The sequence below is a fragment of the Oryctolagus cuniculus genome, chromosome 17 (genome assembly GCF_964237555.1).
Source record: "Oryctolagus cuniculus chromosome 17, mOryCun1.1, whole genome shotgun sequence".
Lineage (NCBI taxonomy): Eukaryota > Metazoa > Chordata > Mammalia > Lagomorpha > Leporidae > Oryctolagus > Oryctolagus cuniculus.
Window position 1 is genome coordinate 39,867,302 of NC_091448.1, and position 27,994 is coordinate 39,895,295.

General features: G+C 46.5%; 1 protein-coding gene across 1 annotated transcript; it reads right to left on the minus strand.

Moving 5' to 3' along the window:
• Positions 1–12,947: 12,947 nt before the first annotated feature.
• LOC138845928 (uncharacterized) lies at positions 12,948–14,726 on the minus strand. The gene is made up of 2 exons (XM_070059978.1): positions 13,768–14,726; positions 12,948–13,641 (listed from the first exon to the last, which is right to left on the minus strand). Exons 1-2 carry the CDS (start codon positions 14,170–14,172, stop codon positions 13,309–13,311), a joined length of 738 nt encoding a protein of 245 aa, XP_069916079.1. The 5' UTR covers positions 14,173–14,726; the 3' UTR covers positions 12,948–13,308.
• Positions 14,727–27,994: the final 13,268 nt, after the last annotated feature.

Below are 27,994 nucleotides of genomic sequence, written 5' to 3' on the forward strand. Positions count from 1 at the left end.
CATTGGCAACTTCTTCAAAAAACAAATGTGCACATATCTGTGTGTGTGTATGTGTGTGTGTGCATGCACATGATGATGGTTAATTTTATGTGTCAATTTCACTGGGCCTTGGAGTATCTAGATAGTTGGTAAAACATTGTTCTGGGTGTTTCTACAAAGGTGCTTTCCAATGAGATTAACACTTACATGTACCAGAAAAACAAACAGCTTTTTGTCTGCTCTCACACCACAACAGTCAACACAGAACACTTCCGTGTCCTCAAAAATACAGAGATTTCTACCTCTCAGCAAGCAAGCAATTCTGCAGCTGATGCCAGCTGGGTGTCCCCCAATTCAACTCGATTCTTTCCCTAGCTGGAGGCAGCATCAGATCCCACAGGTGGAGGGCAAATCCCCAAGACTGCTCCATCCCACGTCCGATACCAATCACAAGCTTCAGGCTTTAGCTTTACCTGTGCAATAAACTGAGTTCCTACAGCCCTTCCTTAGCTGGAATAATTTGCTTGAGCAGCTCACAGAACTCAGAGAAACACTTATTTAGGTTTCCTGGTTATTATAAAGGGTATCACAAAAGATGCAGGTGAGGAGATGACTGGGGAGAGGGTTGGGGGGAGGATCATGGAGTTTCCATGCCTTCCCGGGAGACCCCCACCCTCCCGGAGCCTCCACGTGTTCTGTGATCTGGAAGTCCCCTGAGCCCTATTTGTGTGTTCCTTTGGATCTTCTTTCCATAGACATGATTAAACCGCGGGCCACTGATGATCAACTTAAACTTGAACTCTTCTCCCTTCCCTAGAAGGCAGGGGATGGAGCTGAAAGCCCCAACCTTCTAATCTTGCCCTGGGTTTTCTGGTGACCATGCCCCATCCTGAAGCTGCCCAGAGGCAACCAGCTGTCAGACAACTCGTTGGCATCCAAAGAGATGCCACCACTTTAGAGATTCCGAGGGTTTTAGGAGATGTGTGCCAGGAAATGGAGATGAAGTCCAAACATATAGTTCACAGTTTCACGCTGAATAAAGTGGATTGTTTCCTTTTCACCTCATTCCACCCCATGAATGGACCTCACCCAGTCGGTTGAAGACCTGAGTAGATATAAAAGGCCGACTCTTCCCCCATGTAGAAGAGAATTCTTCCATCCAACTGCCTCTGAATTAGGGCACCAGCTTTTATTTTATTTATTCTTTCCCCAAGCCTTGACACTGGAGCTGAAAGGTTGGCATTTCCAAGGTCTCCAGCTGGCTGGCTTGCAGAGTGGCTCCACATCTCCACATCTGCTGGCTCCGAGTCCTGGGAGTTGGATCTGTACCATCGACCTTCCTGCATCTCCAGCTGGCTGACTCACTGCAGATTTGGGATAATCACGTGAACTAAGTTTGTATAGTAAATCTTTCTCTGTATATTTTATATATTCGATTGGTCCTATTTCTCTGATGGAAGACCTCTCTCTCTCTCTCTCTCTCTGCCTCTCCTTCTCTGTGTAACTCTGACTTTCAAATAAATAAATAAATAAATAGTTTAAAAAAAAATACATAGGAGACCCTGCAGGGCCTTGCTCCTTCTTACTTTCTGAAGAACTGTGTCGCCAGTGCAATCACTTCTCTTAAGCCTTTAGTTTTTCTTACAGTGAAGTGTTGTAACAAGATTCACTTGCTTTTTTTTTTTTTTCTAAAAATGTCATTTAAGATTAGAACTACTCTATTCACAGAATCTATCCACATGACATGCCAGCATCTAACAGCTTTAGGATGAAACATTTATCAAATGGCTTTTGTGAGTTTTGTAGCTATTGGACATAATATCACTTAAGAAATGTTCTTTTTAGAAAAGTTATTTTATTTTATTTTACTTATTTTATAGGCAGACAGAGAGACAGGCAGAGAGAAAAAGAGGGAACATTTATCAAACTGACTATATGCTGTACTACAAAGCAAGTCCCAGTGGATAGAAAAAGTCTAAAAACTATAAAATATGTTCTTTAACCATGCAGAATTAAATTAAAACCAATAACAAAATGGGTACTTCTTGCAATATAGCTAAATTTGAAAATGTAGTCATGTTCATCTAAACAACATATGGATTAAAGAAGAAATCATAATAGAAATGGGAATATATTTTAAATAAATTATAATAAAACATGTCACATCAAAATTTATGTCTTAAAGTGAACTATAGAAGTGTATAGAAGGTTTGTGAAATTAAATGTGTATTCACTATCACTGCCTTATGGTGTTAGGGTTAGGGTTAGGGTTAGGGTTAGGGTTAGGGTTAGGACTTATGGTGACTACTGAGAGAAGCAGGGCCTTACGCCAACTGGCAGAGGCAGGGCTCAGCTTGTCTGAAAGGATGCACACCTGCTGGTCTACACCTGGAGAAGGCCAAGGGCGTAGTCAGAGATGGTGTGACAGTGTCTAGAAGGCTGCAGAGGGCTATATCTCCGTACGCCCTGGCACTGTCATGAGCCTCACTAAGGTGTTTTGAAGATTTTTTAAGCAATGATTGAAGCAAAAAAAAAAAAAAGAAAGAAAGAAATTAAATGTGTACATTAAAAACAAAGACTTAAAGTCCATAATCTGTACATTTGTTTAAAAATAGAAGATAGAAAATCAAGCCCCCTGAAAGTAGAATGAGATAAAAAACAGGGATAAAAGCAAAAATTAATGTAACAAAGCAAACTCACAATGAGAAAAAATGCCAAAACTAAAGGTTTGTTCTTTGAAAAGACTAAAATGTTAATTTTTTTGCAAGGCTGATCAAGGAATAAAATCTGTGACTCACAAGTTAGCAATATCAGAGATGAAAAAGGAGATATTATTAGCACAGAAACCACAGACATTATAAAATGATAAAAAGATACTGTGTACAACTCTAGACCCATGTATTTGAAAATTTAATGAAATGAATAAATTTTGAGGGGAACAGACCTAAGTAAAGTTAACCAATAATGCATAGCACATTCCAATACTTCAATATCTATTAAGTAGTTGAATCTGTAATTAAAAATCTTTTTATAGAGAAATCCCAGGATGATTTGCTTCCAAACATTAAAGGAAGCAAAAACATGAAGTTTGCAAAAGTATTTTTGAGGAAAATAAAACAAGGGACACTTTTCAGTTCGTTTTCTAAGATCAGTGCAATGTTGATGCCAAATTCTGTGAGGGATGTTCTGGAAGGAAGATGTGGACCTGTGTCTTTCCTAATCATAGGTAACCACATGTCAGCAATGGCATCTGGAAATAGCCAATGAGCCAGAAGCTTCTTCTGGGTCTCCCACATGCGTGCAGGGGTCCAAGGACTTGGGCCATCTTCCACTGCTTTCCCAGGCCATAGCAGACGGAAAGTGGAGCAGCCAGGACTCGAACTGGAGCCCATATGGGATGCTGGCACTGCAGGTGCTGGCTTTACCCACTTTGCCACAGCACCAGCCCCTAGTTTGATTTTTAAAATGCTAACTGAAGTGGAAAAACAATGAATGCATTTCACCTCAACTACAGAGTAAAGCAGAAAAAAAATCTTATGGTCATCTGAATGCAAAGAATCATTTGTTAAATTTCAAAAACCACTTACGGCAAAAGAAAACCCTAAACAAGCTAGCACATGTAGGGAACTTCTTTAACCCCACAAATAGCATCTACAGAATAGCTGGGGCAAGCGTGACATTCCATAGAAACGTGAAACGTTCCCTTGGAGAACAGGGCCACGCCCATGAGGTCCTAGCAAATGTACCACGATATTCTGAACTGAAGTTATAGTGATGGCAAAGGATGACGTAAAGCCGCTATTGCTTACAAGAAATGTTACTGAAAGAGTCTACAGATCAGGCTATTCTAACTTCTTGGGGCAGGCATCTGGGGCAGTGGTCAAGTCCTGCTTGGGATGCCTGCATCCCGTATCTGAGTGTCTGCATTCAAGACCAGCCTCCTTCTCCAGACTCCTGCTAATGCTGAGAGACAGCAGGTGATCACTCCAGCAATTGGGTTCCTGCCCACATGGGAGACCTGGACTGAGATCTTGGCTCCCGTCTTCTGTTTGACCTAGCCCTGGCTGTTGCCAGCATTTGAGGAGTGAGTCAGTGGATGGAAGCTCTGTTTCTCTCTCTGCCTTTCAAATAAATAAAATAAAGTAAAAATTTAAAAGAATATTTCTTAACATGATTTCCAAAAGCTAAAAAACCCCCCAGATACCTAAAAATAAACCTGATAAGACCTTTATAATATGCAGAAAACTATTAAACATTATTTAGAGAGATTAAAGGAGACTTGAATATGCCATGCACAGAATTTGGAAAAGTTGATACCAATGTTGTAAGCTCTTCCCCAACTTTAATGCAATCCCCAGTAAAATCCAAGCAAGTATTTTGTGGAAATTGATAAGCTAATTCTAGATTTTATTTTTAAAATTGATCTATTTTCTTTTTATTTTAAAGGGAGGGAGGGAAGAAGAGAGAAAGGGAGGGAGGGTAAAAAAGGAGGGAGGGAGGGAGGGAGAGAGGGAGAGAGAGAGAAATGGGGGGGGGGTCCTCCATCCACTAGTTCACTTTCTAAATGCCTGCAGCAGCCAGGGCTGGAGCCAGGAGCCAGGAGCACCTACTGTGTCTCCCGCAGAGGGGACAGGGACCCAAGTACTTGAGCCAGCATTTGCTGCCTCCTGGGGTGTGCATTAGCAGCAAGCTGGCTCGGAAGTGGAGTAACTGAGACTTCAATCCAGGCACTTTGATGAAGAATGTGGGTGTCCCAAGTGGCAACTTAACTGCTGTGCCAAACGCCTCACTCTGATTCGAAACATTGTACGGAGAAATAGAAAGCCAAAAACAATCAAGAAAAAAAAAACTATAGAACTTATGCTATCAGATATAAACATTTATCAGAGAGCTACAGTTGTTAAAACACATGTCATTGCTTCAAGAGTAGAGAAACATAACCGGTAAACTTACACAAGTAGGACTCTACATATATGGACATCAGGTTTACAACAAAACTTGCACTCTGGAATAGTTGGGGGAAAAGTCTTTTGAAACACTAGTGCTGTGTCAGTGGATTAGTTATGTGGAATAATAAAATCTTGGCCCTTTCCTTTCAGACAAAAATTAATCCCAGGTGGATTGTATCTCTAACTGTGAAAAAAAAAAAAAAAACTTCTAGAAGACATCACAGGAGAATGTCTTCATGATATTAAGTTTAAAAAGTTTTCTTAAACAAAAAACAAAAGCACCAACCATAAAGGAACCTAATGATTGATGGACTATATGAACATTATGATCTGTTTTCATCAAAAAGCATCCTGAAGTGAATGAAAGGCAATTTGTACACTATGAGAAGATGTTTCATTTGGATGCCTGGCAAAGCATTCCTATTTAGAGTGTAGAAAACACTTCTAATTTGTAATTAAAAGACAGACACTCTAATGTAGACAAAAGATATGCATGAATGCTTCATAAAAGAGAACATTCTGCAAACATCTTGATAGAGCTCAACCTCCTTGGAGTGAAATGCGAATTTAAATCACACTGAGGTGGAACCACACACGTGATCAGAACAGCCAAGTCTAAACAACTACACAGGGGTGCAACAGCTTGAGTTGTTGTGAACACAGGGGCTCCACAAAGTTCATGGGATGTTTGCCCTTTCAATTCTATTTTCCTGCAAACTTTTACAAATACCTTTACTGAGGGGGCTTCCCAAAGTTTGTGGAAAATGGAATAAAAAGTTTATTTTGGTGCAAAAAAATTCGAAATTCATGAATTTTCTTTCCATAATACTAATTTTCCAAGAATTAAAAAAAAGATTTATTTTACTTATTTGGAAAGCAGAATTATAGAGAGAGAGAAAAGGAGAGAGAGAGAGAGAGAGAGGTCTTCCATCGCTAGTTCACTATCTACATGGAGGTAATGGCTGGTTAGGGCTGGGCCAGGCTGAAGCCAAGAGCCAGGAGCTTCATCTGGGTCTCCCATGAGGGTACAGGGGTCCGAGTACTTGGTCCATCCTCCACTGCTTTCCCAGGTGCATTAACAGGGAGCTGGGCTGGAAGCGGAACAGCCAGGACACAAACCCGAGTCCATATGGAATGCGGTCATTGCAGGCGGCGGCTTAACCTGTTACACCACAATGCCAGGCCTCCACAAACTTTTGGAAGTAACTGTGTGTGTGTGTGTGTGTGTGTGTGTATCTGCTACGTATGAGGGTGTTTCAAAACAATCATGGAAAATGACCGTTATCTTTGAATTCTGTTTTCCATGAATTTTTAAAAAGCTAATTTAAAATATTTTGTTTATGAGAGAGAGACAGACAGACTGACCATCTGCTAGTTCACTACCCCAAAGCCTGGGAGGTAGGAAATCAATCTGATCTCCCACTTGGGTGGCAGAAACTCAACCACTTGCGCCATCACCTGCTGCCTGCCAGGTGTGCATCAGCAGGGAGCCAGAATCAGAGCCAGAGCCAGATTCTCTGACAAGGGACACAGGTGTTCCAAGCAGAATCTTAATGGCTGCAGCAAGCACCCAGCACTCCAGGGACTTTTGGAAGCACTCTCATTTATATGACACAGATCTATGTATCTATTCGTAGAGAGGTTTTTTTTCTTTGACCCCTTTGAGATTAAACTGCAGACAACATGAACGACTAATAACACCTTACCACTTCAATACTCTTCTCTGGAACAATGGTCCAAACATCAAAATCAGGATGTCCACACAGACCCAACATTTCCATCTGTTCAAACTCTCCATTCCAGTGTTGCTCGTTTTCCCAGTGACTTTCTGTATAGCTTCCGGATCCAATGAAAGACCACGCGCTGTATTCAGATGTCATGGTCCTTTAGTCTCCATTGATGTGAAACAGTTTCTCAGTCTTCGTCTCATGACCTTGACAGTGAGGCCGGTTTCTAGGTAGGATTTTTCTCAGTTTGATTTGTTTTATTTCCTAGCGATTAGATCTAGTTTACGTGTTGTTAGCAATAGAGTAGCTGAAGACATGTTTGTTCTCAGTGCATTGTACCAGGAGGTACACTTGTTCTGCTACTGGTGATGGGCTCTTTTATTATGTGATTAAAGGGTTGCCTGCAATTCTCTTCATTGTATAGGTTGATTGTTATGTTGTTTGTGTTGGGAGATAATTTGAGGCTATCAATAGTCTGTTCCTAATCAAATTTTCAACCATTTGTTTTAGGATTCATAGATGATTCCTGCCTGAATCAGTTTTTACTCTGATGGCTTCCAAGTGGTGATTGTCTGACTCCATGCTTTCTTCTGTTTTTTGGTTAGCATTTCACTCTAAGTTAGAACTTTCCCTTCTCTGACTTTATTCAATAGATTAATATAAATTATTATGGTTTTTTAAATTTGTATTTATTTTGGTGATTAGATTGTCCCAGATTGGCCAGTGAGTCTCTTCAAATTGGGTTCTATGTGTCTTTGACACATTTCATTACTTTTAAAAAATAACTTCTTTCTCTTTTGACACAACCAGATATTCCAGCTCTGGAGTGAGCCGTGGATCGAAGGATCTCTGGTTTCTTTAGTGGAGAATGGTTTTTATAAAATGGGCGCTTGATGTATACGCTGATACTCATGTGTCATTGTCTCTAGCTTTTTCCAGTGAACATAATCAGTGTGCATCGCTCATCTCTACCTCTACCTTTGTCTCTCTCTCCATTTGCTCCCTTCTTCCCCCTCGCCATCCTTCCTCCCTCCCTCCTTCCTCCTATCAATCATTTATCTATTAATCAATCTATATCCTTAACACTATGAGTTCATACAATACCTAATTCCAGATAACATCACAAAGTTTTCCCCAATGTTCCAAATTTCTATATTTTGCTTTGGAAGCTTCTCCAGCACTGAGTTGGCTTCCGTTATCTTGACAGATGTCAATGTTGTCTCAACCCATGTTTATGTCACCTAGCTATGTGGCTAACTCAGACCCAGCCCTGTCAGCCCCGACTTGTGGGCCACTCTCTTGAACTCAGCCTGGCCCTGAAAAACACACTGGGTAAGGCTCCAGTCCTAGTTCCAGTCCCAGCCCTGGCAACACACCAATCACGTGTCCAGCTGAGTTCCTGACCTTGGCCTCCATTAACCTCCTGGTTGAGATCCAGGTATTGGCCAAGGAGAAGGAGAATAATGAACAGATGAATCTGTGAAACAGAGACGGAGTGAGGACCTGCATGCAGACAGTTCACTGGGGCACCTCAGAGAGAGTGCCCGGGCATGTTGTATGGATGGAGGAGAAGCCAGGGCAAGTTGTATGGTCAGGGTCAACGTGGTGAGCGCTGCGCACCGATCCTCCAGGGACACTGTGGGCAGCCCACAGCCTGACTTCCAGAATCAACAGCCAGAGGCAGGAGAGCAGAAAGCAGCTGTCCCTGCCCTGCCTGGGGGGATGGCTGCCTCCCAGCGTGCTCTCTTTCAGGAACTTCCTGCCTCAGGCAAGTATACAGGCCGAGCACACTCCTGACCTGACAGGGCACCAGGGGGAGCCTGTGCACCACCAGCAAGGCGTGAGGGGCGCTGAGAGCTGATGTGAAGAGAGTAGAGTGAGTCACAGCCTGCCACAAGCCATCCACCGAGCCCCAGAGGATCTGTCGCCTTCCCGGGACCACCCAGCTTCTTTGCCCTTGGTCGACAAGGAAGGGAGTGACTGGCAGCTCTCAGATTCCAACCAGTTTACGTAAGGATGTGGATTCTAAAAATACTGCTATTCTGGTCAGGGCAGTGAAGCATCATTTAAAATGATGACGTGGTACCTGAGTTCTGCAGTGGTTAACGCTACTGGGATTTAAATGTAATGACAAAATTCTACAGTGCAGCTGGGTAAGGTTTGGAGAAAACCAACAGGTGGTGTCAGCACAGAGTGAGTCTTCCTGCCCTTGGGATTCTGGATTTGTGGTCTGGGATTTGTGAAAATCTGGACCCCCATCTCCACGTCCCATTGGTCCTGGAAGCTGCGGAAGAGACAGGTTAAGATTGGAAAGGGCCCTCCTCTGCCTACTGCTCTTGGGGCTTCAGGAGCTCCCTGGAGTGACCTCTGAAAGCTTATCTGCAGGTCTGTCTGCTATGTGAGCTGTTTTTGTTTTTGTTTTTGTTTTCAATAATCTAGGTCCTGGCTGGCTCCAGGGTTTTAATTGCAGACATTTTAACTTCCCACTCTGCCCAGCCAACAGCTCAGGCCGTGTTTCCAAGAGAAGAGACATGGGTGTGAAATCAGAGAGACTTGTCAGAGACCGCCCATTCCGCGGCTCCGGCCTGTGGCCAGGGGTCACCCTCACTGCGGGAGGGGCCATCCTAAGGTCAGGCGGGGATGTCCACTTAGCCTGAGTGACTCAGAGTTGGGTCAGCTTGGAGATGAGGATCCAGGTCTCCCGCCGCCTCTGCTTCCCAGCGTGCTGAATTCCAAGCCTGCTGAGCCTCTGCACATCCGTCTTGGACAGCAGGCCCTGAGGAGCCGGCTCACGAGATAGGAAGCTCCCTTCTCTCCGTGGGGAGTCTTGTCCGGGTGCCTCACTATGGTGAGTCACACGTCTGCAGGAGAAGCGGCTGAGCTCAAGAAGTTCAGCGAGACCTTGACCGCAAGAAGCTGCCGGGAAGAGGAGGCGTGTGCCTTTGAATGGATACCGGCAAAAGCTCTCAGGGTCCGGCTGGAGGTGTGGGGATGGAGAGTGTCTCAATCCTTTCTGCAGCTGACACAGGGTCATTTACAGACAACGCAAACATGCTGCTCCCAGTTCTGAGGGCTGGGAGGTCCAAGAGGAAGGCTGCCGCGGACCGGGGGCCAGAGAGGGGCCTGCTCTGCCCAGATGGCGCCTTCCGCGTGTCCTCGCCGGCCCCCCGCAGGCCTTCTTTATAAATGCACTGGCGTCACTTAGGAGGGCAGACCCCTCGGGGCCTCACTGCCCCCTGATGCCTCTGCCAACTGCTGCCAGGGCGGTTGGCACGCGCTGCAAGCTTGCTCTCCAGCGCCGGGGTGTGGTGGTGGCAGAACCTTAAGAGGAGGACTGGAAATGGGGGTGATGCGGCCCCGTGCTCATGAGCGGATTGGTGCTGGGCTTGTGCAGTGGGCTGGGTGTCGCAGTGTGGGGCCCGTCTCCACACAGCTGTAGCCATTTGCTGTCATGGTGTGATGCGGCCTGAGACTCCGGCCACTAGAATCATGAGCCGAATAATCCTCATTTATTTATTTGTTTGTTTCTCTTTTAAAAAAAGATTTATTTATTTATTTGGAAGGCAGAGTTACAGAGAGGCAGAGGCAGAGAGAGAGGGAGGTCTTCCATTGGCTGGTTCACTCCCCAGATGGCCACAGTGGCTGGAGCTGTGCCAATCCAAAGCCAGGAGCCAGGAGCCAGGAGCTTCCTCTGGGTATTCCACACAGGAGCAGGGGCCCCAAGACTTGGGCCATTTTCTACTGCTTTTCCCAGGCCATAGCAGAGAGCTGGGACTAGGCTGGTTCCTATACGCGATGCCGGCACCGCAGGCTGTGGCTTTACCCACTATGCCACAGCTCCCACCCCTCATTTTTTTATGCAGTCCCCAAACTCAGGTATTAGGAATGGCAACCCCAGGTGGACTAGGATGAGGGGGATTAGATTAGGATGAGCTTTGTAGGGGCATAGTCATTCATGCCATAGCAGAGAGAAGCTAATTCTTTTTTAAGAAAAGATTTATTTATCTGAAAGGTAGAGTTACAGAGAGAAAGAAACACACACACAGAGAGACAGAGGCAGAGAGGGAGAGAGAGAGAGAGAGACAGAGAGGTATCTTTCATCTGCTAGTTCACCCCCTAAATGGCCACAACAGCCAGAACTGAGCCAGGCCAAAGCCAGGAGCCAGGAGCCCAGGTCTCTCACATGGGAGCAGGGGCTCAAGCACTTGGGCCATCCTCCACTGCTGTCCCAGGCACATTGGCAGGGAGCTGCATCAGGAGTAGAGCACCTGGGTCTCAAACTGGTGCCTATATGGGATGCCAGTGCTGCAGGCCTGGGTTTTAACTCACTGAACCACAGCATTGGCCCCAAGATAAGCTAATTAGGAGCTGCTTTGTGAGGTTGTAAGGGATGGGCCTATGTCACAGGTCTACTGTTCCCCTCTTGCACAACATCCAACATGTCATCCCTCTGCCTGCTGCATTTTCCTAAGCTTCATCCCCACACAGATCCTCATGGTCTCTTGGGCATCACCCCCATGGCTTTCTCCCAAGCTGTCCCTCCCTCATTCCACCCTGCACTCAGATATCAGGTGTTCTTCCTTATGCATGCCTCAGAGTGTTCTTCTCCTTCTTTGTTATTTTGGATCTTTCGGGAACCCTATTGCTTCCCACTCTGAAATTCAAGACCCCCTACAGTTTATCTCCAACAATTATTTCACACTGGCATCCCATATGGGCACCAATTTGAGACCCAGCTGCTCCACTTCCAATCCAGCTCCCTGCTAATGCTCCTGGGAAAGCAGGGGAGGATGGCCCAAGTGCTTGGGTACCTGCACCCACGTGGGCGACTCAGAAGAAGATCCTGACTCCTGGCTTTGGCCTGGCCCAGCCTTGGTTGAAGAGGCCATTTGAGGAGTGAACCAGTGGATGGAAGACTTCTCTCTCCGTCCTCCTTCTCTCTCTCTCTCTGACTCTGCCTTTCCAATAAAATAAATTAAATCTTTAAAAAATTATTCTCATGTACTTGAAAAGTAGATTGAGAGAGAGAGAGAGAGAGAGAGCTTTCTATCTGCTGGTTCTCTTCCTCAATGCCTGTAACAACCAGGGCTGGGCCATGCCAAAGCCAGGAGCCAGAAATGCCATCTGGATTTCCCACGTGAGTGGTAGCGGCACAAGCACTTGAGTCATAACCTGATGGCTTCCAGCTGAATTAGAAGTGCAGCAGCTGGGACTCACGCTGGCACTCCTATATGGGATGTAGGCATCGCAGGCAGCTGCCTGGCCCACTGTGCCACATCAGCCCTCCAATCCTTATTTCCACTGCTTCAGAGCCCAGGTGGGTGGGATTCCTCCCTCTCTATGTATCCTCCTCCCTCCTGCACGATCTCTGAGGAGCTCGCTCCACGTGCTCTGTATCAGACACACTACCTTTAAGATCAGGCATTGGGGCTGGCACTATGGCGTAGCAGGTGAAGCCGCCACCTGCAGTGCCTGCATCCCTATATGGGCACCGGTTCAAGTCCCGGCTGCCCCACTTTTGATTCAGCTCTCTGCTATAGCCTGGGAAAGCAGTAGAAGATGGCCCAAATCCTTGGGCCCCTGTACCCATGTGGGAGACGTGGAAGAAGCTCCTGGCTCCTGGCTTCTGATGGGCGTAGCTCCAGCTGTTGCGGCCAATTGGGGAGTGAACCATCAGATGGAAGACCTCTCTCTCTCTCTGCCTCTCCTCTTACTACGTAACTCTGACTTTCAAATAAATAAATAAATCTTCAAAAAAAAAAAAAAAAGACTAGGTGTGTTGGGTACTCATTGTCAATGAAAAGCCCTGTATGGATCTGGGATCCAGATACCAAGTTTCTTCACTGGCCCAGTTGCCCCCTGGGATATTGCTCAGGGTCTGAGAGCTAATTAGATGGAGAAAAACCTGAGAGATGGAGAAAAGTTTAAAGACTGAAGATCAGGAGAGAGTCCTCAGGCAAGTACTGGTGTGGTGAGAGATGACGTGGAAACAGAAACCCTCGTGACTCAGGGTGAGGGGCTCTGGGGACTGGAGGCCAAGGACTAGGGCTGCGTGGGCTGGCCCTGTCCACTCTCCCTGATCTCAACTGAGTCACCCCCAGCCAAAGGCGTTCTTGGAGGGGCCCCAAACTGCCACCCATTGCTGTGTGTTACATGCTACTCCATGAAAAATAAGTCTATGTAGTTTAAAATTATATTTTTCTTTGAAAATTCCATAGTCAGTAATAATAACTTCAACAACAAAAGAAAAGTACACAGCTTCAAGGAGCACCAATTCCTTAAGAATACAGAAGTGTTTCATATACCGCCAGTCCTCATAAGAACCTCACAGCGCCACGGGCAGCCCAGAAAGCAAACACGGGCGTGTCGCCATGTACTTAACTGAGCTCACAGATTAAAAAGTAAAAGCCACACATCTCCAGGGCTTTGTGTCTTGCAATCATAGGAGTTCATGGTGGAAAGAGACAAAAACATCCAGAACTTTAATATAATTAAATATTATCTAAGAAATACTGTGCTTTCAATGATTAAATAGAAGCCTCCTTTCGGTACATTATATAACTAAGTACTGTCCTACAGTACCCAGGAAAGGCTGGGAAATAAATAATGTTGGCCTCAGACTCTGAGTCTCAGTCCAGGTGTGCATGGGGAGGTCAAGGCTTCCGAGTTAGGGACTTTTGGTCCAGGAGCTTCATGGAATCCTGGACCCATTTCTCCCTGGGGTCAGCGCATACCTCCTTGGCCAGCTTAGTCTTGAAGCTGCAAGAGAAAGGGGACAACCAGGTGAGCCTCTTGAGGGGTCCGCCCAGGGGTGTGGCCCAGGGGGCCCTAGACCTAGCCAGCCCTTGTTCCCTGGGTGAGAGGCCTGGTCCAGGAGTGAGGGAGGGGAGGCAGAGGGTGGCTTCCAGAGGAAGGTCTGCTCTTGCTGCCCAGGTGACACCGGCCAGGCTCCTGGCTGAAGCACCTGGAGCCATCTCACCAAGCCCCTAGAAGGGAGCCTGGGGTGACTGTGGACTCCTTTGTGGGGTGAATGTCCCTGTGGATTAGATGGTCTATTTATCTGGCTCATGTGGCTGTGAATCCTGGTCTCTTTCCCTTGCTTCTCAGAGAGAAGTTTGGGAGAGCTGGCCTGGTGCACTCATATCACAGCTGCCCCGGGGACGCTGGGCACTGGTGATTCTCGTGTAGCCCTCCAGCCTCTGGATGGGAATCTTTCTGCTGACCACACCAAAGCAGCAGGTGACTGGGATGGAAACGGAATCTGAAAGAAATTTCACAAGTGAGACAGGATACACAGGAAAAATGCACCCGCAAAGGAGGGAGAAGGTGGGAAGGGGCCAGGGGTCACCCTGCCAAGTCCTGACCCAGAGGTAAAGCCTCGCCCACACAACCCAGCCGTGTTGGTGGATCCCGGGAAACTTGGGTAAGAAGGCTCTTCCCTGTTGGCCCATGCAAAGCTGCACATGCGTTGGTTCTCGGCTAGTCGACCCCGTGGGCTGGTAGCTAACCTGTGTCATGTGCTGAGATTCCTCGGGGGTGCTTATCCTCCTTACACAGCCACCGTGCTGGATGCTACACTAGACCGTAACCCAAAATGTGAGACCACAGGCAGGGACTTCTTCCTCCCCACTGCTGCCTGAAAAGTCTTCCACACCCACGACCAGAAATGGTGCTTCCTTCTGTACCACTTCCCCAAACAAGGCAGTGTTAACATAGTGGCTGCACTCAGCCTGTCTCCCCAAAGCTGGTGTCAAGGATGATCGTAGGGACTGGCCTCAGGACCTCGGAACTAAGTTGTGGCTCTGATGGGAGGTGGCTCTTTTTTGGCTCCTGTCTTGGCCTCTCTCCTTCTTCATAATGAAGAAGATGCAGCCCGTCTGGGATGGCTCCCACTTGGATGGTGGTAGCTGAGGTAGCTCAAGTGCTAAGACTTAGGGAAGGAAGAGCCTCACCTGGCTGGGCGAGCACCTGGGGGCTGAAGACGGCCACCATGAGCTGCAGGCTCAGAAGCATTGCGGAGATCTGTATGCTGGCACTCAAGGAGCCGAGCTTGGAGGGAGAGCTGCAGGTGTCTGGGTTGGTCTCAGCCTCTCTGCTCCTCTGGGGGCCCCGCCTGCCCTTTATAGGGAACTGTGCCTTGACAGGGCAATCAAAGAAGGATGAAGCAAGACCCTGCGTGTGCTTGCTGAGTAGATATCAGCGTGGGGTGATTTCCAGATAAGGAAGCTGCAAAGTTTCCATGTTTTGCTTCGAGTTTGTGGAGCAGAAGTGAAAGGGTGTGTATTGTGCCTGACAAAGCGTAGGAAGTGATCTCATTGGGTTATTAAGGGATCAGATTTCTTTGAAATGGAAAATGATCTGTAGGAAAGGAAGAAGGGAAACCGGGGTCATAATGGAGTGGAGAGGCAGTGACCCGCCCCTCTGTGGGTACCAGAAGGCTCAGATGGGTTCAAAGGCTTTGCATGTGTTCTCCATCACACGTAGCTTGCATGCATCCAACCCAGGAAGGGTCCTTTAGATCCCCAGAGAGTTCCACAGAGCCTTGGCAGAATGATAGATCCCAGGAATCATCAGACCTGCTGCCCTGGAATATTGGTGTTGTGGGCAGGTAGAACATGGTGGTCTCCAAGGTTTTATATAGAAGTTCAAGTCTCTTTCCAAGTGAAATCATATGGAGGTGTGCAATGTGTCCTGCAGATCCAGGTAGAATGCTTCTGTTTGAGAAAGGCCTCCCAACTCCCTGGTTCACACCCAGTGAGGCAGGGGAGGGTAGCAGAAAGAGAAGGAACCAAGTTTGTAAATGCTGATGTCATCCATGCCTCTCCCATGTATCCATCACGTAGAAGTTTCTTTTCCCCAAAATTTCATCCTACCTGTAAATATGGCCTATCTCTCCGTTTATTTAAATATTTAGTGTTTTGTCACAATTTTGTGATTTTCCTCATATATTACACTTGTTTTAATAAATTAACCCGTAAGTGCTTCACTTTTTGGTGCTAACATACATGGTATATGTTATTAATTTCAAGTCTGATTGTTGCTGACATAAAATTATGAAACTTTATGTATTAACTTTATATCCTACAAATTCATTACAATTGCTATTTAGTTACAAGGGTTTTTGTGGTTATTTATTTGTGATTATCCACAAAGACAATCATGTCTTCTACAAAGACTTTCTCTCTCTCTTTCTCCCCTCCCTTCTTTCCTTCCTTCCTTCCTTCCTTCCTTCCTTCCTTCCTTCCTTCCTTCCTCCCTCCCTCCCTCCCTCTCTCCCTCCCTCCCTCCCTCCCTTCTTCCTTTGTTTCTTTCTCCCTTCCCATCTACGTATCTTTTTATTTTCTTATCTTGTCTTTAGTTAACAAGGATTTCCAGTGTCATGTTGACTGGAAGTGAAGAGAGGGAACATTCGTGCCTTGGATCAAAATACCTCATTTTTCACCATTAACTTTCAGATCTTACATAAATGTTGTTGGTTAAGTTGACCAAGTGTCCCTCTGTTCCTAGTTTACTCAGTTGTTTGTCATGAATGGCTGTGAATTAAAAAAATTTTTTTTTTAATTTTTATTTATTCGAGAGGTAGAGTTATAGATAGTGAGAGGGAGAGACAGAGAGAAAGGTCTTCCATCCGCTGGTTTACTCCCCAGATGGCCACAATGGCCGGAGCTGCGTCAATCCAAAGCCAGGAGCCAGGAGCTTCCTCCAGGTCTCCCACGTGGGTGCAGGGGCCCAAAGGCTCAGGCCATCTTCCACTGCTTTCCTAAGCCATAGCAGAGAGCTGGATGGGAAGAGAAGCAGCTGGGACTAGAACCCATATGGGATGCCAGCGCTGCAGTCAGAGGATTAACCTACTGCGCCACAGAGCCAGCCCCTGGCTGCTGAATTTTGTCATCTACTTTCTCTGCATCTATTAATACCATTGTAAGAGTTTTTTCTTTAGTCTGTCGATGTGATGGGTTGATTATATTAGCTGATTTTTTAAAATGCCAAATCAGCCTTACAATATGGAATGACCTCACTTGGTTGTAGTATATAATTCTTTTAAAAATAATTCTATGCTGCTGGCACTGTGGCTCAACAGGCTAATCCTCTGCCTGTGGCACTGGCACACCGGGTTCTAGTCCCGGTCGGGGCACCGGATTCTGTCCCGGTTGCTCTTCTTCCAGTCCAGCTCTCTGCTGTGGCCCGGGAGGGCAGTGGAGGATGGCCCAAGTGCTTGGGCCCTGCACCTGCATGGGAGACCAGGAGAAGCTCCTGGCTTCGGATCAGCGCAGTGCGCCAGTTGCAGCACGCTGGCCGCAGTGGCCATTGGAGGGTGAACCAACAGTAAAGGAAGACCTTTCTCTCTATCTCTCTCTCTCACTGTCCACTCTGCCTGTCAAAAAAAAAAAATAATTCTATGTTGGGTATTTTTGTAAAGATGTCCATGAGTTTGGTCTGTAGCTGTTTTTGGACTTTTTTTGTTTTTTTTTTTTTGTTTGTTTGTTTTTTTTGACAGGCAGAGTGGACAGTGAGAGAGAGAGAGAGAGACAGAGAGAAAGGTCTTCCTTTGCAGTTGGTTCACCCCCCGCCAATGGCCACTGCGGCTGGCGCACTGCGCTGATCCGATGGCAGGAGCCAGGTGCTTCTCCTGGTTTCCCATGGGGTGCAGGGCCCAAGCACTTGGGCCATCCTCCACTGCACTCCCTGGCCACAGCAGAGAGCTGGCCTGGAAGAGGGGCAACCGGGACAGAATCCGGCGCCCCGACCGGGACTAGAACCCTGCGTGCCGGCGCCGCAAGGCGGAGGATTAGCCTAGTGAGCCGCGGCACCAGCCCGACTTTATTTGGTTTTGATGTAAGGATAATACTATCCTTATAGAATGAATTAGTAATTGATTTCTAGTCTATCTCTTGAAACAAATTATAGAGAATTGGTATCATTTATTGCTCAAATATTCAGTAGAATTCACAAGATAAACCATTTGGGTGGGCTAATGCTTTCTCTTTTAGAAGATTATTAATGGCCGGCGCCGCGGCTCAATAAGCTAATCCTCTGCCTTGCGGCGCCGGCACACCAGGTTCTAGTCCCAATCAGGGCACCAGATTCTGTCCCAGTTGCCCCTCTTCCGGGCCAGCTCTCTGCTGTGGTCAGGGAGTGCAGTGGAGGATGGCCCAAGTGCTTGGGCCCTGCACCCCATGGGAGACCAGGAAAAGCACCTGGCTCCTGCCATCGGATCAGCGCGGTGCGCTGGCCGCAGCGGCCATTGGAGGGTGAACCAACTGCAAAGGAAGACCTTTCTCTCTGTCTCTCTCTCTCACTGTCCACTCTGTTTGTAAAAAAAAAAAAAAAAAAAAAAAAAAAATTATTAATGATTTATCCAATTTAGTTTATAGATACAGGCATATTCATATATTTCTCATTTCTGATGCTAGTAATTTGCATCTTCTCTTTTTTCCCCTTGTTTTTTCTTTCTAGCAGTTGTTCATTTCTTGTTCTTTTTAAACAATCGCTTTAATTTCATTTATTTTCTCTACTGCTTTCCTATTCTGTCATCAATTTCCATTCTAATTTTTTACTTCTTTTATTCTGTCTGTGCTAGGTTTATATTGCTTTTCTTTTCCTAGTTTTATAGGACAGGGACTTAGATGATTAATTTTGTACCTTTCTTATTATCTAATACTTTCTTTCAATGTTATGCTTTATCCAAAAAATTTTAGTAAGTGGAATTTTTATTCTTGTCTAGCTGAAAATCTTTTAGAATTTCTCTTGAGACTTCTCTGAATCATGTGTTATTTGAACTATGTTTTTAATTTTCAACTATTTTGGGATTTTCCAGCCATTTATCTTTCACTGATTTCTAGTTTAATTCCATTGTGATCTAAGAACATATTTTGTGTGGTATCTATTCTTTTTTTAAAGATTTATTTATTTATTTGAAAGGCAGAGTTACAGAGAGGCAGAAGCAGAAAGAGAAAGAGAGAGATCTTCACTCTCCAAATGGCCACAATAGCTGGAGCTGAGCCTATCCAGAGCCAGGAGTCAGGAGCTTCTTCTAGGTCTCCCACATGAGTGCAGGGGCCCAAGCACTTGGGCCATCTTCTACTGCTTTCCTGGGCCATAGCAGAGAGCTGGATGGGAAGTGGAGCAGCCAAGACTCAAACTGGCACCCAATTGTAGAGGAAATACGGCTGCAGTCAGAGACAAAGAGAGAAAAGCGGACCCCTCCTCCCAGCACAAACCTTGCAAAGTGGCTGCTGGCAATTACCTAGTGAAGCAGCTGCCCCCTTGTTCTTGTCTAGGGAGGGAAGATGTCCTAAGTTCTGCTTCTATCAACTCTAGCCATAAATGTGTCCTAATAAATCTTCCCCTGGTATCTCTTTTACAAATATACTGAACCCACCAAGCATTGGAAGTGTGGTCCTAAGTCACATAGGCTGCAATTCAAACCCACCAATGCTGTAACGGCTAAGGTATGATGCTGATGAACAGATAAATATTGTAAGACACTTGGGATTGTGGCTCAGTTCTCGGGAAATGATTCCAGCTGAGCCCACTGGCTGGCGTAATAAACTGCTTGGATCCTCCACTGTCTCTGGTGCCTGTTTGAATGGAGGGAATTTCCCACCCCAGGTTTCTGTAACAATATGGGATGCCGGCACTGTAGACAGTGGCTCTACCTGACCTGCCACAGTGCCACAGTGCCACAGCACTGGCCCCAGTGTCTATTCTTTTAAATTCGTTTATGACCAATATGCTCTATCTTGATTAATGTTCCTTTGAACTTAAGAAAAAAATGTATTTTGTTTTTGCTGCATAAAGCATTCTATGAATGTCAATTAGATGCAGATATTTGGTCTTGTTTTTCATTTCCCCTTGTGAGAGGCCAGAACCATGCCATGATAGCTTCTCACAAGACAAAGGACCTGGCTAGGCTCAGGATGCGCCTGATGAAACCTGACACCGGTCAATCGTTGGTCCGGCAGGGCCTGGGGGGGTAACCAATGAGGGGGGGCTCTAAGTTGGCTATATGAGGAAAGAAGGAATGCAGATGTAATACTTGTTTGTCCAAGAACTATAAAAACCCCGGTAACAAAGAAAGGGGGTCTTGGTCTCCCAGCACTGCATTGCACAGGAGGCCAAGGCCCCAGCATGCTGGACCTACAAATAAAGTCCCTTTGTTCTTTGCATTTCCGTGAGTCTTGTTGGTTCTTTCTATCTGGGCAATCTGGAACACAACATCTGGGGGCTTGTCCAGGATCTGCCTGGTTGGAGAGGCCTGCAAGAAGTGGTCATAGTGGGACTTTATTTGTAGTGTAACACGCTGAGACCCAGTCTTTTCGTAAGAGGGCTACAGACTCTAGGAGGATTCTGGAAGGTGTAAGGGGTAACATGCCAAGACCGAGTCTTTTTGTAAGAGGACTACAGACTCTATAAGGAGTCTGGAATGCATAAGGGGCAAAGGAGAAAGAGGGGGAGACCGGTGTATGCCCAGAAGCAGACACGCTGGGGGCCTCAGTCTGGCAGCAGGGAGATGTCCCCACTGGCCAAGAACCCCAAGGTAAGGGTGTGTGCACTGTTAGGATTGAGTTGCTTGGACGAAAGAAAAGTGGGTTGCTCCCACAGAGCAATATATATATATATATATAGCATAGTTTACGGCTGTCAGTGAGAATTTGTCTCCTTTTCTACAGTCCAGAAAGTATTATTGTCTTGTCTTTGTGAGTCTCTGTGTTGTTTTTCTTTTTTTTTCTTGACAGGCAGAGTGGACAGTGAGAGAGAGAGACAGAGAGAAAGGTCTTCCTTTGCCGTTGGTTCACCCTCCAATGGCTGCCGCTGCAGCCGGCGCACCGCGCTGATCCGATGGCAGGAGCCAGGCTCCAGGTGCTTTTCCTGGTCTCCCACGGGGTGCAGGGCCCAAGCACCTGGGCCATCCTCCACTGCACTCCCTGGCCATAGCAGAGAGCTGGCCTGGAAGAGGGGCAACTGGGACAGAATCTGGTGCCCTGACCGGGACTAGAACCCGGTGTGCCGGCGCCGCAAGGTGGAGGATTAGCCTATTGAGCCACGGCACCGGCCTTTGTGTTGTTGTTTTTCTTCACGGCTTTAACTTTCAGAGAGTGGCAAGGAACCATGGGCCAGCAGGTAAGTACACCACTATGCCATTAGCAAGTGCTAAAAAACCTTGTATGTTCAAACAAGACTGGCCCTTTGCACCTTGACCTGCAGGACTCTGCTGGGGGACCTGAATGGCTGGTGGAGGATTGGAAGGCACATCTCCCAACTCATTCCTTGGAATCCTAACTCCCCGAGCTGTACTCATCCCCCTCCCCCCCCACAAGTGCTTTCAAAAATGCTGTGTGGATTAAGCAAGTGCCTCTTGTTAAGTTTATAGTAAGTTTGAACATAACTAAAAGTCTTTTGTCATCCCCAGCTTTGTATAGGTTCCAATGGACTTTTTCCAGCCACTTCTATTGTATTCAGTACTTTGGGATGGCTATGTAAACAGATAAAGGCAATAATGTATTACAGGTACCAGCTGAGAAAAAGTATGGTTAACTAAGGTTACTAAGAGCAGAAAGTAATTTAAATCAATTGATAATTTACAAAAGGAGTTAAAGATTTTAAAGGCTAATACTAAAACTGCTTTATTGTTCCATCTTGTGTGTTACATTATATGTGTATACATATTGCATGTCTACACGGGAAAATTTATTAAGAGCTTTATTTAATTGGCTTATGGATAAAAGATTGTTCATAAATTTAAACTGCCAAAATTAATCAAAGATACATTTTTCTTGTGACCTTAATCTCTGTATCAGATGTTTAAATCTGTTGGTTAAAAGAAACTAAAATAGTTTTTATATGTTTGTGCTTGAGTTTGTTAAACTAGCTACACCATGTTAGATATTTAAGAGATGTTTCCAAATACATGTATTCTTTTTTTTTTTTTTTTTTGACAGGCAGAGTGGACAGTGAGAGAGAGAGAGACAGAGAGAAGGGTCTTCCTTTACCGTTGGTTCACCCTCCAATGGCCGCTGCAGCCAGTGTGCTGCGGCCGGTGCACTTCGATGATCTGAAGCCAGGAGCCAGGTACTTATCCTGGTCTCCCATGGGGTGCAGGGCCCAAGCACTTGGGCCATCCTCCACTGCACTCCCTGGCCACAGCAGAGAGCTGGCCCGGAAGAGGGGCAACTGGGACAGAATCTGGTGCCCTGACCGGGACTAGAACCTGGTGTGCCGGCGCCACAAGGCGGAGGATTAGCCTAGTGAGCCGCGGCGCCAGCCCAAATACATGTATTCTTAAAATTTATAGAAGGCATTGGACCTTCTGGTAAATGTTTTCCTAAGTTGTTATCTGATGGTTAAAATCACTTGCTAATTTCCGTTTGATGTTGCTATTGTCAGAAAACAATCTGGGACTTGCTCCCTCATTTCTCTATTCTCTGTAAGATGGGCGACTGACTATTCTAAAGAACTCTGTAGATGTGCAGTTTGATTTTTAGATCTTATAAAAATGGCTAACACTTTCTGTAATAATAGTATAGTCAAAAAGGAAAGCTAAATTATTATTTCACAGCTAGGCTTACTTCACCATGGGCACAGTAAACAGGCAAAACCTCCCTTTCAGACCAAACAAGAAAAAAGAAAGTTTAAAGTGAGGACATAACTTTCCTTATGGGCATTGTCTGCTTGAAATAAATAAAAACTATCAGAACATGCCTGTGACTGTAGACTTCTGGTTTAGCCCACAAAGATTAGAGATGGGACTTGAGCATCCCCTTGACTTACATCCTCTGGTCTGCTTTAACAAAAAACAGCAGGAAAAGAAAGCTAGGCATCAGAAACAATGTAAAGACAGGTGGCAGGCCCATTAATGGCTGCTCTATACAGTGATCTGCCATCAAGGAGACCCAACAGGCCAGTCTACTGCATTGGTTTTCAATGTGGAAATTCAGGGCTTCCACAGAAGTCAACTTACGAAGAGCCCTGGCAGCTCTGTCAGCCAAGAGTTGGATCTCTGGAAGTGGAACTGCCCTGGAGTCGAAGGACACCCAGGTCAGAGCCACAGATCTTCTCGGCTCTAAGCTGAGAAACTTCACTCAGCCCGACTTCCAAAGTAACCACCGCTGCAGAGGGCATGGCCAAATAGGGTCAGCAACACTGCAAGCAGAACTGTAAATTTCCTGTTAAAAATGCCACCTGCCTTTACCTGGCCAGCTCTCCTCCCAGGCCAGCTAGGTAATGAAAGTCAACAGGGTGCCTTCCCAAGGAGGTTCACACCCCTCTTAAAATGTACCCCATGTAAAAAATAAATAAATAAGTAGGTCTGGGCCTCATAACTAATAAGGCTTTAAAGCCCACGTATACTTTGAGGATGGAGGAATGCTGCTTTTATGCTGGTTATACAGGGGTAGTCCGAGAAAACATAGCGAAGGTGTGGGAAGATTTAGCAAGATGGAAAAGGAAACGGCTGTCATAAGAGCAATGGTTTGAGGCCTGGTTTAATCGATCAGCTTGGCTGACCTCCCTTATATCCACCCTTCTCGGACCCCTTTTGATGCTTTTGTTAGCTTTGACCATAGGCCTGTGTATTCTTAATAAGCTTATAAACTTCATAAAGGAAAGACTGAACACCATCCACCTCATGGTTTTAAAGCAACAGTATCAATCTCTATAGTACAATCCAGAGGAGGATTCTTCTGTTATCTGTCAGAGGGGGGAATCTGAGAGGCCAGAGCCACGCCATGACAGGCTTCTCACAAGACAAAGGAACTGGCTAGGCTCAGGATGCTCCTGGTACAAGAAGATGAAACCTGACACCGGGCAGTCCTGGGGTCGGGCAGGGCCAGGTGGGGGCAACCAATGGGAGTGGGGGGCCTGATGTATGGCCATATGAGGAAAGAAGGAATGCGGGCATAATACTTGTTTGCCCGAGAACTATAAAAACCCCAGGAACAAAGAAAGGGGGTCTTGGTCTCCCGGCACTGCGTTGCACGGTAGGCTGGGGCCCCAGCATGCTGGCCCTACAAATAAAGTCCCTTTGTTCTTTGCATTTCCGTGAGTCTTGCTGGTTCTTTCTATCTGAGCAATCTGGAACACAACACCCTAAATCCTTAATGCCTTTCCTGCTAGATCTGGTACTCATTGGTAGAGAGGTGTTGAAATCTTCAATTATTATAATGGATTTGGTAGCTGTAAGGCTTCCAGAAAACACGCCGAACACCGGAGTAAGGGAAAGAGTTTATTGGGGGAAACCGAACACACTGGAAAGAAGGGGTGAAGAAGGAAAAGAGAGAGGAGAGCATAGGAGAGAGATCGAGAGAGAGAGAGTGAGATCAAGAGACAGAGAGAGATCAAGACAGAGAGATGGAGAGAAAGATCAAGAGAGCCACGTGTTCAGGACAGGTCCTCTTAAAACTTTGCTGGGGGGATGGCCAAGGAAGTAGGAGCAGCGAATCTCATTAGGATGGGGGTAGAGCTGACACCTGTGGTTGGGCCATGGGGTTACCTGGCTTCCAGCCATGGTGGCGGGGAGCTAGAGCCTAGGATGGCGTCTTGGGCATAGATCGAGCCACAGATAAGACTGTGCCATTTTACTAACAGTAGCCATCATTAAATTTGGAAAACTCTCAGCCATTAATTCTTCAACTCTGTCTTCTGTTTCTTTCTTATTTATCTCCTGTCTGAAACTCCTGTTAAGCACATGATGCAATTCTCTCATAGTTTTTTTTTTTTTTTTTTTAAGATTTTTATTTATTTCTTTGAAAGAGTTAAACACAGAGAGAGGTCTTCCATTGTCTGCTGGTTCAGCTGTGCTGATCCAAATCCAGGAGCCAGGAGCTTCTTCTGGTCTCTTTCCCACATGGGTGCAGGGGTCCAAGGACTTGGGCCATCTTCTACTGCTTTCCCAGGCCATAGCAGAGAGCTGGATCAGAAGTGGAGCAGCCAGGACTTGAACCGGCACCCATATGGGATGCCGACGCTGCAGGCGGTGGCTTTGCCTGCCACACCACAGCACCAGCCCCTCTCCCATAGTTCTTGAATGCTCACTTCCATTTCATTGTCCCTTGCATTGAAGTTTGAGGTATCTTCAGGCTTCCTGATCCTTTCCTGGGCTGTGTCCACTGCGCTGGTGAGCCCACACAAGGCATGACCAGTTTCTGCTGCGGTGCTTATTTCTAGCATTTCTTTTCAGTTCCTTATTAGAGTTTCCATTTCTCTGCTTACGTTCCTCATCTGGGCTTCCGTGTTGTCCACTTTTCGAAGCCCTCTCAATGCTCAGCAGCTATTTTAGGTTCTCTGTGTGAGGATTCCAAAATCTGCCACACCTCATCTGGTTCTCTCGCTTTCCACCCTTAGACTGTTTTGCTGGTGTGTGTTTGTTTTTGTTTTCCTTGCCTTTTAGCCTTGGCATGGAATGGAGGTAAATAGGTCTACTGTGTCAGGTTGATGTGGGCAGGAGTTAGGCCGGGTTTCTCTAGAAACTTCAATAGCTTGTGGACCTGGCAGTCCTTTGAGCTGTAGCCCTCCCTGGCTGCATGGGAGCCCTGTCAACGTGCTGGTGGGATGCTGGGAGAGAAGCCATCCATCATCCCACGCCTCCGACTTTTAGTTGACCCTTTGCCTCTGGGTGCATCTCAGCCCCTCTATCACTGTCAGGAAGGCAGGGAGACTGGAGTTGGATAGTTCCCTTTCCCATGTAGGTGAAGTTCTTAGACATGTAAATCCATAAGTTTCCCTTTAGGGCAGGTGGCACACACACACCCCATAGGGTGTTTTTCAAAATCCATTCATTTCCTCTGATTGTTACTTAAAGTGGTTGTTTTCTGGCCCCTTGCTGGAAGCAGAAGGGAAGGAGAACTGCTAGCAAACTCGGGGAAGCTGGGGTCCTCCTAACAGTGGCCCCCGGGGCTTTAGTCCTCCAGCAAGTCTGTATTGTTCAGGCACCAGCAGCTTGACAATTGTAATCTACATTTTCCTGACCATTCCTAGGTCCCTGGGCATGCTGCAGTTCTCGGTGTCCACTGGTCTCTAGTTTTGGGGACAGCAGTTTGCCCTGTGACCTCACCTCTCTCCTGGCTCTGTGAAGCTGTGAATTTTCAGTTTGTTCCGCATTTTTCTTGCTTTGAGAGCAGCAGATGACTCCCAGAAGTCACCAAGAGAACATCATTTCACAAGTTCATTTGCCATTTGTAGATCTTCTTTGGTGAGGAGTTGGTTCATATCTTTTACTCACTTAAAAAATATTTATTTATTTAAAAGACAGAATGATGTGGGGAGGAGAGAGAGACTACTCTTCCATCCATCCACTGATTCACTCCCCAAATGACTGCAACAGCCAGGACTGGGTGAGGCCAAAGGCAGGAAGCTGGGTTGGAAATGGAATGGCTGGGTCTCAAACAAGCACACTGATATGGGATGCTGGCCTCAAAAGGAACAACTTAATCTGCTGTGCCACAACAACATCCCCCTCTTATACTTGTTTTCAGAAGTTGCTTAGTTTTTTTTCTGCTTTAAAGGTTTTGAGTATAATTTTTTTATCAGACCTTAGGTCCATCACAAATATTTTTCCCTGTCTGTGTCTAGTTTTTTTTTTTTTTTTAAGGCTTGTTTGTTTGTTTGTTTATTTCAGAGGTAGAGTTACAGAGAGAGGGAGAGACAGAAGGATCTTTCATCTGCTGGTTCACTCCCCAGATGGCTGCAATTGGTAGGTAGGAAGTCATAACTGAGCCTGTGTGTGTGGAGACAGGCCTGAAGACCAGCACCTACTGCAGAAGCTCCAGAAGCCCAGCATCTTGCCCTGCAAAGTCCTGCCCAGACCCGATAACCTCCCAGGTGGGCCCAGTCCTTCCCCCAAGGGAAGCTCCCAGGAGAATTCTCTCTCCTCAGGGCCAGGGGGGTTACCTGACCTGATAACATGGGGCAATAAAACCTTCTCAGAGGCCTTAAGGGAAGCCCCCCCAACTCTGCCTGGGCCCAGCAAATCTGGGGAGGAATTTGCTAATTTTCACCCAACAAACCATTCTGCCAGGACTCTCCATCCCTTGTTCTGGAGGAGAGGGGGTGGTGGGTAAACAGACTCCCTTAAAAACCTAGGGAATCCAAACAGACTGCGTGCTCAGCCCTCTGCTCTCTGCTGAGCTGCCCACCTGGCCTGCCCAGGTGTATTCTCTCCATTCAACCATGTAACCTCACTCTCCCCCAGTCCGAGTGACAGGTGATGGCTGCTATCTCTGTGTCCCTTCCATCCTGAGGGATGCCCTGTCCCCAGTAAAGTCTTATCACTCTGCCATGGCTTCCATGGCCTTTCCATGGCCTTCCCTCTGGTAACACAATGACCAGAGCTGCGCCGATCCGAAGCTAGGAGCCAGGAGCTTCTTCTGGATCTCCCACATGAGCACAGGGGCCCAAACACTTGGGCCATTTTCCACTGCTTTCTCAAGCCATAGCAGAGAGCTGGATTGGAAGAAGAGCAGACGGGACACAAACCGGTGCCCATATAGGATGCCGGTGCTGTAGGCAGAGGCTTAGCCTACTGCGCCACAGTGTTGGACCCGTGACTAATTCTTTCAAAAGTGCCTTTCATGGAGTACAAGTGTGACCAGAGAAGCAAAGGGTCCTTGTCTTCACGCAAGAAAGAATTCAGGCATGAGACAGAGAGCAGTGGAAAGCAGAATAGCAAGGTTTATTAGGGTAGGGGTGTTAGGTAGGGAGTCAGATATGAGCTTATGTGTGTGTGACAAAGGTCTAAGGAGACATTTGGGTCCAGCATATGCATCTCAAAGTCATCCCGATAACGTTTCAGGGGCAGCCCAGTATTTGCATCCTGCTCTGCCCCATTCTATCTGGTAACCTGCCAGGTGGGGGTCCCTACCCCTTCTGCCTGATAATCTCCAGATGCAGCCCAGTATTTGCATTTCAAATACCATGCTGGGATCCCAATCCTCCAGGGGGTCTTGCTCACCCTTCCTCTAAACCCAGGGCAGGGCCAGATAGGCTTCCTCCTGTCTGATACCTTCAGGGGGAAAACTCAGGAGTTTTTTAGTATTTACATCAAAGTCTTTTGTTTCAGAAGAAGATGTGTAAAGACAAAGACCCATCTCCTTAAAAACTCCCAGCCTCAACTGGACTGTGCGCTCAGTCCTCTGCCTCCATGCTGAACCGCCCGTCTAGCCTGGCCAGGTGTATTCCACTCAACCATGTAACCTCGCTCTTCCCCCAGTCTGAGCGACTGGGCACTCTCTCTCTGGTTCTGTCTGGAGAGGTGCCCACCCGTTCTTACGGATGTCCCTACCCTAAAAAACCTTGCTATTTTACTTTCCACTACTCTCTGTCTTACACCTGAATTCTTTCTTG

Coding starts and splice junctions, on each gene's coding strand:
- LOC138845928 (XM_070059978.1), bottom strand. CDS start 14,172: ATGACACAGGTTAGCTACCAGCCCACGGGGTCGACTAGCCGAGAACCA. Junction 13,642..13,767: donor CAGGCCAGCTCTCCCAAACT/TCTCTCTGAGAA, acceptor GCTCCCTTCTAG/GGGCTTGGTGAGATGGCTCC.